This window comes from Strix uralensis, chromosome 32, assembly GCF_047716275.1.
Source record: "Strix uralensis isolate ZFMK-TIS-50842 chromosome 32, bStrUra1, whole genome shotgun sequence".
NCBI lineage: Eukaryota > Metazoa > Chordata > Aves > Strigiformes > Strigidae > Strix > Strix uralensis.
Window position 1 is genome coordinate 3431123 of NC_134003.1, and position 13545 is coordinate 3444667.

Consider the following 13545-nt stretch of genomic DNA (forward strand, 5'->3'; position numbering starts at 1 on the left):
CCCATCAGCTCTAGCCCCGCCCACCCCAGGCCCCGCCCCTGCTGCACACCTGCCCATCAGCTCTAGCACTGCCCCTCCCACCCCAGGCCCCGCCCCCACTGCACACCTGCCTGTCAACTCTAGCCCCGCCCCAGGCCCCGCCCCCACAGCTCACCTGCCCGTCAGCTCTAGCCCCGCCCCTCCCGCACCAGGCCCCGCCCCCCCACCTCCCAACCCTTCACACCTCCAAACTCTGGCTTTTTTTTTTTTTTTTTTTTTTAATAAATTTATTCACAAAAGCCCCCCCCGGGGCAGCGGGGGCTGCGGCCGCCCGGCCCCCCTCCCCGCCCCATGGGCCACGGGGCAGGGGCAGCCCCCGGGCGTGGGGCGGCTCAGGGCCTCCTTCCTGGGGGCTCCTCCAGCTCGTAGAAGAGAACGTAGCCCTCGCTGGACGGCACCTGGTTCTCGCTGATGGGCGAGACGCTGCGGCAGCACCCTCAGCCCACGCCCGCCCCGGCGGGTGGGGGGGACGCAGGGCCCCGGCGAGGCGGGGGGGCGGTCGGGAGGGGTGGGGGCACCTACCGGGAGTCGTTGTAGACGCGCCAGCCGGCCGGGTCGCGGCAGAAGGCCGTGTAGTGGCCGTAGTGGACGCTGCCCGAGTGGTTGCAGAGGGCGTAGAGGCTGTAGACGGGGCTGCCTGCGGCGGCAGGCCGGGGTCAGCGCGGCCCCCAGGCTCGGCGTGGCCCCCCCGCCGTGTTCCCCCCCCCGCCGCGCCTCACCCGCCTTCTCGCTGGCGAACTCCCGCAGGTTGAGCTGCTGCAGCGGGAAGTCCACGAAGACGGAGCACTTCTTGATGGAGTAGCGGGTGGTGGAGAACCGGTTCAGGTCTGGGCAGCGTCAAGGGAAATGCGGCCCCGAGTGGCCGGAGGGAGGGAGGGACGGCACCACCCCCCCCCAGGCCTCTCCCCGGCCCCCCCCGCCGCTCCCTGAAGGATACGGAGCACCAGGATGCGCGGGAAGCGCTGGATCGTCAGCTTCTTTGTGCTCCGTGTCCGCTGCCGGCACTTGTCGCAGACCTGCTGGTGGCACGGCGCCGGTGAGAAGGGGCCGGGGGCTGCCGAGCCGGCGCTCCCGAGCCGGCAGCCCCCGGCTCTTACCGGGGCATTCTCCGAGTCCAGCTCCTCCTCCTTGGTGAAGAGGCTGAAGCAGTCGTGGAGCGAGACCTTCCCGCCGGCAAAGCTCTTCTGCAGGGGGAGGGGGTCAGGTGGGAGCCCGGGGGGCGGCCGGAGGGGGGCGGGGGGCCCTGCCCCGTCCCTACCTTTGGGATGGGCAGGGAGAGATCGCAGAAGACCTCGAAGGTGGTGGAGCGGTAGCCGCACGCCTGGCACTTGAGGCAGCTCTTCAGCTGCCCCACGAAGAGGTCTGGGGGCGAGGGGGGTGTGAGGCCGGGCAGAGGGGGGCAGCCGGAGGGGTTTAGGGGTCCGGAGGGCGTCACCCCCGCCCGGCAGCGCTCACCCACAATCTTGCTGTCCTCCCTCTCCAGGTATCGCTTCCACATCTGGTTGGCGCGTTCGTCGTCGCTGTGGCAAGAGGCGGCGGGTGAGGCTGCACATCCCCACGGCCGGGGCTCCCCCCCCGCCCCCCTCTGCCCCACCCCCCCTCACCTCAGCGTCTCGGGGTCCTCCAGCGCGGGGCTCCGCCGGGCGTCCGAGAGGATGCTGGGGGTCCTGCGGCCCTTGCGGTTGATCTCCACGTGCAGCCGGTCCATGAAAAACTTGAGGAACTCCTGTGCGTCCTGCTGGCTGCGGAGGGAGGGAAGGACTCATCGCACCCACCGCCGCCCCCCGGGGAGGCTGGGGAGCTGCCGGGGGTCCCAAGTCTCACCTGTATCCGGTGAAGGAGGGCACGTATTTCTGAAAAACGGCCTTGAAGCGCCCGGGGTTGATGGCCTCGGAGGAGTCGGGGTGCCAGAGGGCGGCGATGACGTCGGCGAAGGCTGCGGGGACAGGGGACGTGGTGGGTGTCAGCGCTGGTGAGGTTTATGTAAGGCCCTGGGGGGGGGGGATTAGCTGCAGGGGGGCTCTGTCCCACCTTCGGTGAGCTCCTGGGGGGGCGCGGGGGCCGGGGGGCTGCTCCTGCTGGAAGTCCCGGCGCAGGCAGTAGTCCCGCAGCGGCTTGGTGCTGCTCAGGCACTGCAGCACGGCGTTCATGAAGCACTGCGAGAGAGCGGCGGGGACGCGGTGATGCCCTGGGGGGAGGCCACCGGGCCTTGGCACATCCCCAACGTCCCCTCACCCCCGGCTGCGCCACAGGGACCCCCGAGGGGCTGGGGGAGCTCCAGGGACGTGCCGGAGGGAGGGAACCACGAGCGCAGGGGGTCCCCAGGACAGAGGGATGGGCAACACGGGCACTTACCGTGTTGCCCAGGTTCCTGAGGCCGACGTGTCCCGAGCCCAGCAGCAGGGTGTGATGGGTCTGCGGGGACACAAAGGGACGGGGGTGAGACCCGTCCCCGCGTCGTAAACCCCCTCCAGCCGCCCCTTGGCTTCCTACGGACGGACAGACGGACGGACGCTCCCCCGGCTTCACCTCGCCGCTGACGAGCAGCAGCCCCATGACGGCCGTGTGGACCACCGAGTCGGAGATGCCGGCGCCGCGGCCCTGCAGCTCCCGCTGGGTGAGCAGGGTGCGGTGCAGCTGGCGCGGCAGCTCCACCAGTGTGGCCGCCTGCAGCCCCGGCATGGCCCTGGCACCGCCGGGGCGCCGGGATGGGACTGCGGCACCTGCCAGGCCCCCTCCGCCCCCCTAAGCCACAGCTCATTAGCTGATCCGATTTCCCCCGGCTATTCTGGGCCTTGCTGGAGGCTCATCTTGGGGGATTAGATTGAAGGAGAGGGACAGCGGGCGCCCGGAGAACGGGCGGCGGAGGCAAACCGGCCTCGTGCCGCCCAGCGAGGGGCGGGAGCGCGGCGTGGGCAGCCGGGCAGCTCGGTGGGGCTGGGGCAGCCCTGTGCCGCCGGCGGGGGATGCGCCGTGGTGGCCGAGCCACGTCCCCATCCCCGTCCCCCACCAGCGCAGGCCCGTCCCCAGGATTTCAGGGCACCTAATCCCCACACGTGGCCCAGGGCGAGCGGAGGACAGGGGCTGCTCAGCAGCGAGAAGGCGGATGCGGAAACGGGCACGGCACCGGCCGGCCCCCAGCACCCCCAGGGCCGAGGGCACTCGACCCTTTCGCACCTGGGGGTCCCCCAGGAGGAGCGGAGGGGGGAGAGGTGAGACCAGCCCCACAGCCCTGCCCCACAGCGTCACCGACCCTGGCGGGACTGGGGCAACACGGGGCCCAGGGCACGTCCCGCCAGCGGGACAAATCCGGAGGCTCTTACGGCTGCCGTCTTCTCCTCGGTCCTGCCGGGTGCCGGGGCTCTGCCCATGGCGGGGCTGCCGGGCGCCGGGACGCCGGGGCTGTGGGCGTACGGGGGGTCGGGGGCGGTACGAGTCCTCGGGCAGCCCTCGGGCCGGACGGAGAGCAGCGGGGCCGCGGGCTTCCCGTCCAGCCCAGGGGAGACGTTGACCCTCCGCAGAGAGGAGCTCCTCCGCAGCGCCAGCGAGCCGGCGCTCAGCTGGTGGCCACAGTCCCTCAGCACCAGCCGGCTCAGCACCGCCGCCACGTCCTCGGCGCGGCCGCCGCCGCCACCCTGGCTCAGGTCCCCGATGCTGATGGACTTGGAGCGGGCCAGGTTGCTCCGGCGGCGCTCGGCCTCGCGCCCCGCCAGCGAGGCCCCGGCGGGCAGCGAGAAGGAGGCGCTGCCCGGCACGGCGCCCGCCTGCGGGGAGCCGGGCACCCGCACCGCGTGGTCCGCCTTCACGGGCCCCCGCCGGCACGCCGAGCCGCGCAGAGCCTCCCCCCGCTTCGAGGCCCGACCCCGGTCCAGCTCCAGCTTCTTGCCGCGGTCGTCCAGCGGGCTGGGCCGGGGTGGCAGGAGGCGAAGCTTGGGGGCCGGGGAGAGCCCGTTGGCGGCGGCGGAGGCCAGCGCTGCGGCGTGGCGCTCCTGGCTCAGGGCCCGGTGCCCGCTGGGCAGCTTGGCAGCCGCCTTGGGCTGGGAGGTGACGACGCCGTGGTCCCTGGCCCGGCCGACGCGGTGCTCCGAGGCCTGGGGCATCGCGGCGACGGCCGAGAGCGGAGCCCTGGGCGGGGGGAGAGGGACCGGGCTGACGCCGGCGGCGCCGGGCCGGCGCGGGGGGGCACCGGGGCGCGCACCCACCTCTCTGCCCGCGCCGCCGCCCGCCAGCGCCGCTCACAGCCCCCCGCGGCGAGCGGCCGGCCGGAGCGTCCCGTCGGCGGGGGCCCTGCGGCACAAGGAGGATGCGCCGGGTCAGCGGCCGGGGCCGGGGGCGGCGAGACCCCGCAGCCCCCCGCTCGCCAGGGGCGGGCGAGTCACGGCGGCGCTTGGCCCCGCCGGCAGCTCCCGGCGCTCGGAGCGGCCGGGCAGGGGGCAGCCGCCTCCCGGGCCTGGCTCCGCGGGGACACCCGGCACGGGGGGGGGGGGGGGGGGGGGGGGGGGCGGCGCGGGCCCCGCGCGGAGGCTGCCGGTGCTCGGTTGTCCCCGGAGAGCGGCTCCGGTGCGGGGGGGGTCGGTCCCGCCGGGCTCGCCCCGCTCCGGGCAGGGCGCAGGCGGGGCCCGCGGCGGATGCAGCGCCGGGGCGGGCCGGTGGCCGCGGTGCAGCCGCCGGGAGCCGCGGCCCGGCGAAAGCCCGGAGCCCCCAGCCCGGGCGGGGGCCCCGCGCCATGGCGGAGGCCTCCAGCCGCCCCCCCCGGCCCGCCCGTGCCCCCAGCTCGGGGCTCCCCTCGCCCCGCCCCCCCCCCCGCGGCCGGTACCAGGGCGCCCCGCGGCGCTGCGGCCGCCCCGACCCCCGCCCCCGCCGTACCTGCCGCGGGCCGCCATGGCAACAACTCCCGCAGCACCCGCCGCCATCTTTGTTCCTCCCGCTCGCCGCCCCGCCCCGCGCGGCCTCGCGCCCCGCGCTGCGCCTGCGCGGCCCCGCCCCCGCGTCGCCATGGAGACCGCGCGGCGTCCCACCCACCGCCCCCCCCGTTCTTAAAGGAGCCGCCGCACCCGCTCTTCTTAAAGCGACAGCGTCCGCCGGTAAAGCGTTCCTGTAGGACGGCGCCGGGCGCTGGGCGGGGGGGCCGCCCCCTCACCGGGAGCCCCGGAGCAGCAGGCGGGGGCAAGGCCGGGGCTGAAGCGTTTATTGAGGGGCAGCAGCGAAGCGGCGGGAGCAGCCGGGGCGGGGTGGGTGTGTGCACCCTCCCCCAGCCGCTCACTTCTCCTTGTGCTGGATGAGGCCTTTGGCGACGAGGTCGGGGATCTCCACGGCCAGCCAGGGGCCCAGCTGCGGGGACAGAGGGTGAGCGGCCCCGTGGGGACACCCCCCCCCTCCCCCGCAGTGTCACCCCCCCTGCCGCGACACCCCCGACTCACCCCCAGAGCCATCAGATGGGCCAGGCCGAATTTGGGGACGTTCCTGGCCCAGAGCGGCTTGAAGTGGTCGCTGAGGCAGATCTTGCCCCCCCTGGGGGGAGGAGGGAGCCGTCAGACCCCCCGGGCCCCCCCCTACCCCGGGACACCCCCCCACTCCCCCCCCCCCCCCCACACCTGTACATCTTGGCCGTCTTCCCGTCCAGCTCGGGGATGGCGATCTCGGGCGCGGTGGCGGGATAGGTCACCGGGATCTGGGGCGGGGGCACGCGGGGGTCAGCGCCCCCCCCGAGCCCCCCCCGCCCCGCGTGCCCCCCCGCCCCGCCCCCACTCACATCAAACTCGAGGGCGAACTCGTACTTGAGCAGCTCGTGGATGTACCAGCACCTCCCGGACCACCTGCAACCGCCGGGGGGGACCCTCAGCCCCGGCCCCCGCCCCCGGACACCGGAGCGGCCCCGGGGCGGGGGGAGCCCGGCCCGGCCCCCGCCCCGCTCACCCACCGGGTGCCCTCGGCGTTGGACTCCAGGCGGAACCAGTCATTGTCGGCGCGTTTGTTGTTCTCCACGTACTGGGGGGAGCGGGGGTGAGCGGGGCCGCCGGGAGCCCGGGGGGACCGGGAAGGGGGGGGGGAACCGGCGGTCCGGGCGCACCTGGATGAGGGCCCGGTACTCCTCCTTCAGCCGCGGCGCCCACCCCTCCCGGTCCCGCGGCCCCGCTGCCGTCCGCAGCAGCGGCAGCTCCGCCGCCACCCGCCGCGCCGCCTCCTCCGCCATGTCCCCGCCGCCGGAAGCGCGGCTCGGCCCGGGGCGGAAGTGACGTTGCCGGAGGCGCCGGGCCCCGCGCCGCCATCTTTACCAGGGGCACGGGCGGGGCGCGACACCGCCCCGGCGCCTCCATCTTTAGTGCTGGCAGAAGTGAGTTTGTCGGGTCTCAGACGCGCTCGCTCTCCCTCCCCCCTCCCCCCCTCCCGGCCCCCCGGCACCAGCGACACGGCAGCGGCTCCGAGGCTTTTATTGTCACGGGGGGGGTGCGGGGGCCGCCATGGCGGGGCTCAGGGCTGCCCCTCGCCCTTGCCCAGCTCCAGCACGGAGGAGAAGAGGTTGACGATGTTGCTCCGCAGCTCCTGGGCCAGCGGTGCCAGCTGCTTGTTGGCCCGGTCGAAGTAGGCCCTGGGGAGAGGCAGACAGTGAGGGGGGGCTGAGGGGTGCCCGAGGGCCCCGTCCCCCGTGTCCCCCCGCCGTACTCGGCCTGGCTGCGCAGCTCCTCCGCCTGCAGCTTCTGGGGCAGCTCCTTGGTGAAGACGGAGAGCAGCGGGAAGTAGCGGTTGACAAAGTCCTCGACGGCCGGCGCGGCCTCGGGGGCGGTGGGGGCGGCCTCCACGGCCTCGCGCCTCACCACGGCGGCCCGCAGGCGGCAGGCGCAGAGCAGCAGCAGCGCGGCCGCCAGCACCTTCATCTCGGCGGGGCTGGGGGCTGCGGGGCTGGGTCAGTGGCAGCCGCTCCGCCCCACGGCACCCCCCTGCCCCGTTCCGCCCCATGGAACCTCGGTCCCCCTCCTGCCCCATCCCTGCCCCATAGCCCGGCCCCACGGCCCCATCCTGCCCCACTCCCGCCCCACCCCGCCCCGTCCTGTCCTGCGCGGCGCCGGCTGCCACTCACCTGGGCAGGACTCTAGGGGTGCGGGGCTGCGGGTCCCCCCTCGGGGGTTCCTTATATCCCCCCGGCTGCTCCCGCCCCTGGGCCAGGGGGGCCGTGCCGGCCCCACCGTGGCCTCGGTAAACACGGCGGGGGTAAGGGTCGCCGCGGGGGACGGCCACTCCTTGGGCTGTCGAGGGCGGCCCCCCACCCCGGGGTCCTGGACCTGCGGCCCAGCGCGGGTGGTGGGTGACAACGGCCCGGGGGTTTGGGCTGTGGGGGCCCTTGGGGCCGGGGCTGCCACGGTGGGGGCTTGGCTAGTGGCCCCGTGGCACGTGTGGCCCCACGGCGTGTTCCGGCCCCACAATGTGTTGTGACCCTGCAGCACAGTGGGACCCCCCAAGCAGCCCCAGGGCCCCCCCCAGCCCCCGGCCCCCCCTGTACTCCCACTCCAGCACCCACCAGCCCCCCTGCCCCACCCCGGGGTCCCTGCTGGGTGGGGGCACCCCGAGGGGCTGCACACCCGCCCCGGCTGCCGGGGGGCGAAGGTCATCGCCCGCCTTATCGCTGACCCTCGGCCGCCAACGTGACAGCGTGACTCAGCGCGGGGCAGGCGGGGGCCGTCCCGGGGGGGCACCCATGGGGGGGACCCTGGGGACACCCCCACCATGGGGCCAGGCCGGGGTCCGGCTCCGGCGCTATCTGGGGACACGTGGCCAAAGGGCACCTGGGCGGCACCGGGCACAAAAACTCTTTGTCCCCTGGGTCACCAGTGGGGCCACCGGGGCCCTTCCCCCCCGAGCCCCCGGCCACAGCACCCTGCCAGGAGGGGTGCTGGTGGCGGCAGCAGGGACAGGGGACGGGGACACGGGGCAAGGAGGGGGATGTGCGACAGGGGACGTGGGGCAAGGAGGGGACACAGGCGGGGGAGGTGCGGGGGGCGCGGGGGGGGGACACGGGGGGAATTGGGACACGGCCTGGAGGGACGGGGGGGACATGGGACACGAGGGGGTAAACGGGATGCGGGGGCGGGGAGGAGACGGGGACACCCAGGACACGGGGAGGGTGGGGAGGACACCCGGGACACGGGGGGGGCCACCCGGGACACGGGGGGGGCGGGACGCGGCAGCACGGTCCGGCGCGGCCCCGCCCCCGCGGCTCAGCCAATGGGCGGCGAGCGCTGCCCGGGCCCAAGATGGCGGCGGCGGCCTCGGGCGGGCGCGGCCCCGCGAAGCCGCTTCCGGCGCCCGCGCCCGCGATGGCGGCGCCCGGCGGGGACGGGGGGGGCGGGCGGCCGTAGGGCCGGGCCGGGCCATGGGCAACGCGCTGCGCCCCGCCGCGCCCCGCGCCCCGCGCCGGGGGGAGCCGCTGGGCAGCCCCGGCAGCTTCGATGAGCTGCACCGGCGGTGCAAAGGTGGGGCCGGGGGCGCCGGGCGGGGGGCGGACACCGGGACCGGCGGGGGTCCGTAGGCGCGGGGGGACGGGCCGGTCCCGGGGGGCAGCGGGGAGGCACCGGGGGACTGCCCGGGGGTGCGGTGCCTCCGCCGACCCCCCGCTCTCCCGCAGAGGTCTTCCCGCAGCAGATGGAGGGAGTGAAGCTGATCGTCAACAAGACCCTGAGCAGCCACTTCCAGGTCAGGGGGACCCGCGGGAGGGGACACACGGACTGTGGCCGCGGCCCCCCCGCTGCCCCCCGCCCCCGCTGACCCGCCGTCCCCGCAGGTGACACACACGGTTCACATGAGCACCCTCGGCCCCTCCAGTTACCACTTCAACGCCACCTTCGTGGGGGACCGGCAGCTTGGCCCCACCGAGGTGAGGACCCGCGCCCCGGGGTGGCCCTGGGACGGGGGGTGGCCCTGGGGTGGCCTCAGGGTGGCCCCGGGACACTCCCGGGGTGGCCCTGGGATGGGGGGTGGCCCTGGGGTGGCCTCAAGGTGGCCCTGGGACACTCCCGGGGTGGCCCTGGGACGGGGGGTGGCCGCAAGGCTCTGAGATGGCGCCAGGATGGGTGGGGGTCACCTGTGGGACGAGGGGTCCCGGCCCGCGGCTCCAGCCGGGGACAGGGGACGGGGGTGCCCCTCTGCCCCGGTGACCCCCCCGTCCCCAGGCCTTCCCCATGCTGGTCGGGGACATGGACAGCAGCGGCAGCCTCAACGCCCAAGTGCTGCAGCTGGTGGCCGAGCGCGTCCGCACCAAAGCCGTCTTCCAGGTGGGGCCGGGTGGGAGAGGCCGGGGGGTGTCGGGGGGTGTCCGGGGGTGTCGGGGCGTCGCCGTCCCCCACAGGCGGCGCCGGGGACGGGGGCGGGACCCGCGGCGGTGGCCGTCCCCTTGCAGACGCACCAGGCCAAGTTCGTGACGTGGCAGTTCGACGGCGAGTACCGGGGGGACGACTGCACCGCCACCCTCACGCTGGGCAACCCCGACCTGCTGGGCGAGTCCGGTGAGCGGGGGCTCCCCCCACCCCGCCGCGGGGCCGGGGGGGCCGCGCGCTGAGGGCCCTGTGTCCCCGCAGTGATCCTGGTCGCCCATTTCCTCCAGAGCGTCACCCCCCGCCTGGTGCTGGGCGGGGAGATGGTTTATCACCGGCGGCCGGGGGAGGAGGGCGCCATCCTGACGCTGGCGGGCAAATACACGGGTATGTGGGCGCCCGCGCTGGGGGGGCCCCGGGCACGGCCCTGGGGGGTCCCCCCCGCCGTGCCGGCCCCGGGGGACGCCCCGGCTGCCCTCGCCCCCCTCTTCACTTCTCTCTTCCAGCTCTGAAGTGGGTGGCGACGCTGAACGTGGGGTACGGCGGAGCCCACGCCAGCTACTACCACCGAGCCAACGAGCAGGTGAGCGGCCCCCCGGCCCCCGCTTCTCCCCGGCCCCCGCCCCGGGGCCTCATGGTTTCCGCCCCGCAGGTGCAGGTTGGGGTGGAGCTGGAGGCCAACACGCGGCTGCAGGACACCACCTTCGCCTTTGGCTACCAGCTCAACCTGCCGCAAGCCAACATGGTCTTCAGAGGTGAGCGAGGAGCCGCGCTGGCACCCGGCAGCCCCAGCACCGGCCGGGTGCTCACCCCGTGCATGTCCCCCCCCCCCGCAGGGCTTCTGGACAGTAATTGGAGCGTCGGGGGGGTGCTGGAGAAGAAGCTGCCCCCCCTGCCCGTCACCCTGGCTCTGGGCGCCTTCCTCAACCACTGGAAGAACCGTTTCCACTGCGGCTTCAGCGTCATCGTGGGCTGAGGGGCCGCGGGGGTGGGCGGCACGTGCCACCGTCCTGCTCAGGGAGCTGCCGCGCCGCAGGGGTGCCGGCCGGGCCCTGCTCCCACGCTGCGGCGCCGGGGGAGCCCGCGGAGGGAGGACCTGGTCCCTCGAGGCCAGGGGACACTGTGTGACAGCGTGCGGTGGCCGGTCGGGCCGATGAGCGGCCGGTGCTTGGGGCCGGGGGCCCGCGGCGGCCCCGCGCCACCCTCCTCGCCCCGGCGCCGCGCTCCCCCCTGCTCCCCCCGCTCTGCCCCGGGTCCCCCCAGCGGCGCAGTGGGTGGTTCTGGGCTCACGCGCCCGCGGGGCCTCGAAAAATAAAGGAGCTTTACTCTGCCCGGTGAAGCGCGGGGCGCGGCGCGGCGCGGGCTTTAGCTGATGATTTCAGAGAGCAGCGGCGTCATGGAGGAGAGGTCCTGGATGTGCAGGATCTGCCGCGTGTTCTCCACCTTCAGCGTCTGCAGCTCCGTCAGCAGCAGCAGCAGCTTTGCGTAGAGAAACCTTGGGGGGGACACGGGGACACCTGGCTCGGACCCGGCGGCCGTCCCCACGGCAGAGGGGCCGCGGCCGTGCCAGCGGGCGCGTACCTGCCCCCGGGCAGGGGGTGCCGGTGGTCGATGTAGCTCTTTAGCGTTAGCGCCACCTTCTCCTGGAACTGGTCGATGACGTCCCGCTGGGCGACGCCGGCGTGGTCTGGGGGTGCGGGGTGGGGCTGTCAGCGGGGCCAAGGGGACGCCCGGCCGCCGCGGCCCCCCCGGTCCCCACCTGGCGAGAAGAGCCGCATGGCCTGGAGCAGCACGTACTCGGCCTCGTGCAGCTCCAGCTTCTTCAGGCTGATGTGGAACTTGAGCAGCGGCTCCAGGTAGATCTGCTGGAACCCGGCTGGGGGGAGCGCGGCGGTGACGGGTGGGCCGGGGCCACGGTGTCCCCCGCCACCCAGGGCCACCGACCCCCTCACCCAGCGCTCCGTCCTGGATGGTGTAGCAGTGCTGCCCGCACTCCCAGGCCTTGGTCTCCGCGTTGAAGACGGTGTTGAACTGGATCTGGCAGATCTCCAGGGTGGCCCCTTTCAGCAGCGAGATCTGGTCGTCGATGGGCAAAGTCCTGCCGGGGGGTGGGGGGGGTGTCAGGGCGGGAGTGGCCCCGGGGGGCTCCCGCCCATTGTCCCCCCGCCCCAGACCTGAACGCCGGGATCTCCTTGGCGAAGCTGATGACCTGCTGGATCATGAAGGTGCTGAGGTCGGCGAAGTGGGGCAGCATGGAGAAGACGTCGGGCAGCACGTCCTCGGCCGGGCCGTCCGGCAGCGGCGGGGGGCTCTGCGCCCGCGGGCTGGGCACGTAGAGGCGCACGGCGGGCTGCGGCGGCCAGGGTGTTAGCACCGGGCTGGGGCCCCGCGGGGACGGCCGGGCCCCGGGGGGTCCCCGCTCACCCAGTAGTGCGTGAACTGGGAGAAGCTGGAGTCGAAGGTGCGCTGGTGGGCCGCGATGAGGATGTCGATGAGCTCCTGCTGCTCCGCCGTCAGCCCCGCCGGCGGCCCCCGTGCCAGCCGCCGCTGCCCCCGCAGCGCCCGCCGCTGCTGCAGTGCCTCCTCCGACATGATCACTGCCGCCACCGCCGCGCGGGGACCGGGGTCACCGGTGGCGCTGGACCCCCTGGTGCTTGGAGGCACCAGTACCCCATGATCCCTTTCCCCCAGGGGGTCCCCCTTGTCCCCCCTCTCCTGCACCCCCCTGCTGTCACCTCTGTGCCCCCGTCCCTTGCTGTCCCCTCACGCCCCCCTGGGCTGCCCCGTCCCCTCTGCCCCGTCCCCTCCCCTGTTGTCCCACCCAGGCTGGTCCTCTCTGTCCCGTGTCCCCCCTTTTCCCCTCTAGGTCCCCCTCATCCCCTTTCCCACATGTCCTTCCCCTCCCTTCTGCTCCATGTCCCTCTCCTCCCCCCAGGAGTCCCCTGTGTCCCCCCATCCCCTCTCCCCCTTGTCCCCCCGCCATCCCCGTGTCCCCGTGCTCACTGTCCTTCCGCATGCCCACGTCGAGGCACTTCTGGAGGCGACAGGCCTGGCACTGCCGCCGCTTGGCCTTGGTGACGGGGCAGCTCCGGGCGAAGGGGCAGGTGAAGCGGACGCCCTTGTTGATGGAGCGTCTGGGGGGACATGGGCCCGGGGCCCGGCTGTGAGGCCACGGGGATTGTCCCTGTGTGTCCCCGGGGGGGCAGAGGGGCAGCGGGGGCTGAGGGAGAGGATGTCCCAGAGCAGGGGTCACCTCCAGTCCCCAGGACCCCGTCCCCACTGTGCCCCGGAGGAGGCAGGTGGCCCGAGCATGGGATGGCGGTGGCTGTCCTGTCTTGTCCTACCCACCCCCTGTCCATGGGGCCATCTTCTTCCACCCCGCCCCACTGTGTCTTGTCCCATCCTGCCCTGTCCCCTTGTCCCATCCCATTTTATCCCATCCCACCCCATTTTGGTCCCTCTTGTCCCGTCGCATCCTTTCCTGTCCCATCCCATATTGTCCTTTCCCATCCTGTCCTGCCCCATCCCATCCTGTCCCCCTCCTCTGTCCCATCCCATGTCACCCACCCCGCGGTGGCAGCCCCCACCTGAAGAAGCCCTTGCAGCCCTCGCAGGTCAGGACGTGGAAGTGGTACCCGGTGGCGCGGTCCCCGCACACGGCGCAGACCTTCTCCTCCACGTCCTCCCCCCCGGGGCCCCGCGGCAGCGGGCAGGGGCTGCTCTCCGCATCTGAGAGGCTCGACACGGACATGGCTGGGGACGTGGGTGACAGCGCCCAGACCGGGGTGGCCGCAGTGAGGACAGAGCCTGCAGGAGGGGGTGAGCGTGGGGAGGGGTGTAACACACCGCAGCTCCCACTTGAGCAACGCCCGGCACCGCGCTCCGCCGGCAGCACGCCCGTCCCGCAGCCGCTGCCCCGCCACCAGCTCCTGCGCCCTGTTCCCTACGTGTCCCCTCGAAGCCACAGTGTCCCGCCCCGCCCCACAGCACACCCCTCATGCCCCCGCCTGCCATCGTGACCCCCTGCCCGGCCACCACCAAACCGCCCCCCTGACGCCCCTGAAGGCGGCCGGTGCCTGTCGGTGCCGGTACCTGGGACCCGGTGCCCGCTGGTGCCCGGTGCCACGCAGTGAGGGGACACGCGGCCCCTACTTGTCCCTGTCGTCTCCCAGCCGGAGCCCCGTGGAGTTTGAACCTTGAA

The 13545-nt window shown here is 74.3% G+C and overlaps 5 protein-coding genes across 10 annotated transcripts; 1 reads left to right on the forward strand and 4 right to left on the reverse strand.

Annotated features, from left to right (window-relative positions):
• Positions 1-237: 237 nt before the first annotated feature.
• On the reverse strand, positions 238-4941 carry USP21 (ubiquitin specific peptidase 21). Its single transcript, XM_074853260.1, is given in 14 exon segments — positions 238-462; positions 562-676; positions 759-866; positions 977-1055; positions 1137-1223; positions 1298-1401; positions 1495-1559; positions 1644-1781; positions 1864-1975; positions 2071-2086; positions 2088-2195; positions 2395-2454; positions 3363-4164; positions 4906-4941. Coding segments are annotated over 14 exon segments (1902 nt in total). The 5' UTR covers positions 4923-4941; the 3' UTR covers positions 238-371.
• A 142-nt stretch (positions 4942-5083) lies between these two features.
• UFC1 (ubiquitin-fold modifier conjugating enzyme 1) lies at positions 5084-6273 on the reverse strand. Of its 2 annotated transcripts, XM_074853142.1 has the most exons (6): positions 6110-6272; positions 5960-6027; positions 5792-5855; positions 5634-5710; positions 5460-5550; positions 5211-5370 (listed from the first exon to the last, which is right to left on the reverse strand). In XM_074853142.1, exons 1-6 carry the CDS (start codon positions 6230-6232, stop codon positions 5299-5301), a joined length of 495 nt encoding a protein of 164 aa, XP_074709243.1. In that variant the 5' UTR covers positions 6233-6272; the 3' UTR covers positions 5211-5298. The 2 variants fall into 2 exon arrangements, with proteins under 2 accessions (XP_074709242.1, XP_074709243.1); XM_074853141.1 differs by lacking the exon at positions 5460-5550 and having other exon boundaries at positions 5084-5370; positions 6110-6273.
• Positions 6274-6454: 181 nt separating this feature from the next.
• On the reverse strand, positions 6455-6974 carry APOA2 (apolipoprotein A2). Its single transcript, XM_074853242.1, has 2 exons — positions 6703-6974; positions 6455-6628 (listed from the first exon to the last, which is right to left on the reverse strand). Exons 1-2 carry the CDS (start codon positions 6912-6914, stop codon positions 6511-6513), a joined length of 330 nt encoding a protein of 109 aa, XP_074709343.1. The 5' UTR covers positions 6915-6974; the 3' UTR covers positions 6455-6510.
• Positions 6975-8297: 1323 nt separating this feature from the next.
• Positions 8298-10674, forward strand: TOMM40L (translocase of outer mitochondrial membrane 40 like). 3 transcript variants are annotated; one of them, XM_074853274.1, is made up of 9 exons: positions 8298-8507; positions 8660-8727; positions 8816-8908; positions 9204-9305; positions 9461-9536; positions 9609-9731; positions 9851-9927; positions 9997-10099; positions 10181-10674. In XM_074853274.1, the coding sequence occupies exons 1-9, from the start codon at positions 8408-8410 to the stop codon at positions 10318-10320; spliced, it is 882 nt and encodes a 293-aa protein (XP_074709375.1). In that variant the 5' UTR covers positions 8298-8407; the 3' UTR covers positions 10321-10674. The 3 variants fall into 3 exon arrangements, with proteins under 3 accessions (XP_074709375.1, XP_074709377.1, XP_074709374.1); XM_074853273.1 differs by having other exon boundaries at positions 8334-8507; positions 9431-9536; XM_074853276.1 differs by lacking the exon at positions 9204-9305 and having other exon boundaries at positions 9431-9536.
• NR1I3 (nuclear receptor subfamily 1 group I member 3) lies at positions 10646-13506 on the reverse strand. 3 transcript variants are annotated; one of them, XM_074853272.1, is made up of 9 exons: positions 13437-13506; positions 12932-13151; positions 12348-12478; positions 11769-11941; positions 11519-11694; positions 11297-11442; positions 11142-11220; positions 10926-11031; positions 10646-10839 (listed from the first exon to the last, which is right to left on the reverse strand). In XM_074853272.1, exons 2-9 carry the CDS (start codon positions 13093-13095, stop codon positions 10723-10725), a joined length of 1092 nt encoding a protein of 363 aa, XP_074709373.1. In that variant the 5' UTR covers positions 13096-13151; positions 13437-13506; the 3' UTR covers positions 10646-10722. The 3 variants fall into 3 exon arrangements, with proteins under 3 accessions (XP_074709373.1, XP_074709372.1, XP_074709371.1); XM_074853271.1 differs by having other exon boundaries at positions 11104-11220; XM_074853270.1 differs by having other exon boundaries at positions 11104-11442.
• Positions 13507-13545: the final 39 nt, after the last annotated feature.